Raw genomic sequence first — 3,883 nt, forward strand, 5'->3', positions numbered from 1 at the left:
TCATTTAACAAAAAAATATTCAACTTAATTCGAATCCTAGTATTTGTCTCCGTCTCTTCGTGCCTGCCCACCACTGCGGTCACCTTTTCGTTATACATTGTTAGTTATCGTTTTATTTTTTCTCCTTTAATGGTACTCCCTAATGAATAGGCCGGTAAGGTGTAGATAGCTAGCTCATCTTGGTGTTTGACTTTCAGAGTGACTAGTCATCTTCTCGTTATACTAGGGACGGAAAAGGAAAAGGTCTGTCGCAAGGTTTAGAGATGGATCGGCTACCGAAAAAAATGTAGTAACCTAATTTCGTCAACCTGCTTTTCTAATCCCTGGTAGACTTGAACAAACAGATGACGACACTAAATAAAAAAGTCATACACATAAAAAATTGCAAAGTCATATACTCCCTCCGTCTCACAAAAGATGTCACACTTGTGGGACGACACGAGATCTTAGGAGGTTTTGTTTTGTGTGTTAAATGGAGAGAGAAAATATCATTTTTATATTCATGTGAGAGAGAACTTTTTCCGAAATGGGAAATGTGATATCTTTTGTGAGACAAACTAAAAAGGAAAGTGTGACATCTTTTATGAGACGAAGAGAGTAGTATATATCTACATGCATATTCATATGAATAAGTATTCATTTTCCTTCAAATTTATTCTCTTAGTGACGGATTTTGATATTCATAATATACAGTTAAATACTGTATTGAATTTCGGTAGCATAGATATATAGGCATTGGAATATGAATTAATGATCACAATTTCAACCAAACAAATATCCTAGCCTCCTAAATCTTATAAACCACTTATGTAAATATAAAAACAAGATTGTCATTATTTATTTTTCACAAGTTGACTATGTTGGTATCCAATTCGAAACCTTCTATAAATACAAAATTCTAATTTTATGAATGCAACCTTCTTCTGCATTTCTTCACATCAATCTTATCATCAGTGTTGTATATATTTACTAAATTACACTACTTGTTTTTATGCAAAGAAAAGTCATGGATTTGGTTAAGAGTTTGTTCAAGCTGTGGAAGAGGTGCAAATCTTTTAAAAAGGGTTGTTCCCTAATGTTGATGATCAAGAGAAAATTTTTGCCTCTCAATCTTGAGGAAAACAAGGTGGCGCGGGCGCCTGCGGGGTATGTCCCGATCTACATCGGGCGGGAGAAGAACAGGTTTGTGATCAAAACCAAGCATTTGAACCATCACCTCTTCAAGAGTCTACTTGAAGAAGCTGAATCTGAGTATGGATATCGTCACGAGAGCCTCCTAACGTTTCCATGCAAAGTTGATCGCTTTGTAGATGTTTTGAAGGAGATTGATTATTACGGTGACTTGTGATCATATACTATATATATATTGTTAGAAACAAAAGGGCGCAATTTTGTTGTGAGTGTCTAAAAAAGCAAAACCGTGAAGGCTTTGTTCAAAATTTACATCTAGAACATGTTTGAAAAGGCTATTATATATATTGTCAATCCCAAAAATTCTTATATAGATAACCAATGATTAGGTATTCTTATATAGATAACCAAAAATACAAATATATTGCTAAGTATTTTTAATTTTATTTTTAATGTTTCTACTTCAGAACTTGTTTTGAACCAAACCAAATAGGGCGCAGAATATATTCTTGAAAAGACACATTTTTTTCATGCATGTATTTTATCTATGTAACACTACAAAATTGCTACTCCATTTAACATATCTTACATCTGTGTTAATATTAATGATTTGGAAAAAGCCCACTGGGCCGCCTAGAGGAAATGGCCCAATCATATTCTATACCCAAATTTAGTATTTTTTTGTGGATGAATTGCAAAAATATAGCACTCCTCTTATTTTAATTAAAAAAAATTGATTTATAGTAATTGACGCGACACGCGATGCATCTGATCTTGGATTAAAATATCTGGATCATGAAATTTTCACTATACATACAACCAGAGTCAAATTTTATCCGCCACGTCACGTCGTCACGGTCACACTCTCCGGCCTAAATTTCGCCGGCGACGATCGCGTCGATCCGCTCCTGCAAACCGATCGCTTTACGAATCACAGCCTTCCGGCACGCCCTCACCCCGAGATCCACGCTGCGGATCGAATCCAACTTCAGCAGCAGAGACATCAGGCTCTCGCTCATCCGCAGCCGCTCCTTCGCGTCCGTCTTCAGCAATTCGACGGTTTCGCGGCTCCTCAGCCTCTCCTCGATCTTATCCACCTCGATTTCGATGTCCTTCACCTTCCGCAGGCTCTTCCTCGCTAGAAACCCCCTGAAAACCTTCTGAATCTTCACGGCCGACTCCGTCCGGTCTGATCGCTCGGATCCGGCGAATTGGACCGGAATCCGAACTACTTTCGGCGCTGCGGACGTCTCCGCCGGCCGTATCTCCTCCGTAATCGGCTCGGCGTGGTAAACGGGGTGAAATGGATGGTAAGTCGGGTAGGGGTAGGGCTGCTGGTACCTCCGGCTGTTTGTGAAGAACGGACTATACATTTCCGAGATTCAAACACGAGAAATATTAGAGATTTTGTAACAGAAATATTAGAGATTTTGTAACAGAAATCTTATCGAGCTGAAAATTTTGATGGATTTGATTTGATTATAGTTTTGGTTGAATGAAGATCGTATTCGTATATATGGGAAAGGAGGGAAAGGGGTGATATTTCTGGAAAGTTCGTCCCGGGGTATTATGGTCAATTCAAATAGAAGCGGAATTCTTCTGAATTCTAGTGGAGGATTCTGTTATTATAGGCTTCACATAGTAGCAGAATTTATGTAAGGTTAAATATATTTGACTTTAATTTGCTATATTTTTATTATGTTGAGATGTCAAATCACTATCAAGGTTAAATTAATAGGGAATTATTATTATTGTAAGATGCACAATTATTAATTTATTTTTATATTAGCCCTAATTTGAGCATCATTAGTTAGAATAAGAGCATCCATAGTGGGAGGGCCGCGGCCCTTGGCCCGGAGTCAGCCCAGGCACGGCCCCCCACTACTAAGGGGAGAGAGGGAGTTGGCTCGGGGGGGTGGACGAGAGAGTGGCGAGCTTTCGGCATGGCCGAGGCTCTTGGACGCGAGGTGCGGCTCGCCACTGCACGGGCTGAGAGTCGTGGCCCGGGCCATGATTTCAATTTTTTTTCAGGTGTTTGTGTTAATTTTAGTATTTTGGAGAAGATGAAGTGCACAGAAAGAGAGAGAGCGACAGAAAAAGAGGATGGCAGTTTTCAAAAAATTAATTTAGCATTAATTTAGGAAACAAATCATCTCTTAAAACTAAATCCCTATTAAATTGGTCAACTTTTTAATTAAAGAGTGTGATTTCAATTCACACCCTAGTTACGGAAATAATTAAAATTCAAATTTTCAATAAATATATTTACTTGTAATTGTCAAATTTTTAAAATTAATTTAGACTTTTTATTTATTATAGTCCAATAATTTTTATTCTAGCTAAATTAAAATATAACAAAAAATGTAAGAAAATAATTTTAATTGGTGACCCTCCCCACCATTGTGGTGGCCAAGTTTTCATGAGCAGGACCAAGTTTATTGGGCATGCCCAATAGGGCCACCATGTGGATACCCTAACAAACTCCTTATTAATTGGGTGCTCTTGATTAAAAAAAAACTCCTTATTTATTTATTTTTATATTAGTCCAAAATTAGATCCAAACAAAATATCAACAATCTTTAATTCTGAATTTGAATCTTATGAGTAAGAATTTGGAGAAATATACTTTTCACCAATGTGGGCTCTATTGAAATCACAGTTTATAAGTGATTAATCCTAAATTCAAAATCAGCTTAAAGAATATATATAATGAAACACTACGTAATACATTTTAATTATCTCCTATGTAATA

General features: G+C 37.0%; 2 protein-coding genes across 2 annotated transcripts; one reads left to right on the forward strand and one right to left on the reverse strand.

The window, feature by feature from the left end:
* Positions 1-1,006: 1,006 nt before the first annotated feature.
* LOC125209877 (auxin-induced protein 15A-like) lies at positions 1,007-1,348 on the forward strand. Its single transcript, XM_048109453.1, has one exon. It carries the CDS (start codon positions 1,007-1,009, stop codon positions 1,346-1,348), a length of 342 nt encoding a protein of 113 aa, XP_047965410.1.
* A 655-nt stretch (positions 1,349-2,003) lies between these two features.
* LOC125209878 (BAG family molecular chaperone regulator 5, mitochondrial-like) lies at positions 2,004-2,504 on the reverse strand. The gene has a single exon (XM_048109454.1). It carries the CDS (start codon positions 2,502-2,504, stop codon positions 2,004-2,006), a length of 501 nt encoding a protein of 166 aa, XP_047965411.1.
* Between the last annotated feature and the right edge of the window lie 1,379 nt (positions 2,505-3,883).

Source organism: Salvia hispanica, chromosome 3, assembly GCF_023119035.1.
Source record: "Salvia hispanica cultivar TCC Black 2014 chromosome 3, UniMelb_Shisp_WGS_1.0, whole genome shotgun sequence".
NCBI classification, from domain to species: domain Eukaryota; kingdom Viridiplantae; phylum Streptophyta; class Magnoliopsida; order Lamiales; family Lamiaceae; genus Salvia; species Salvia hispanica.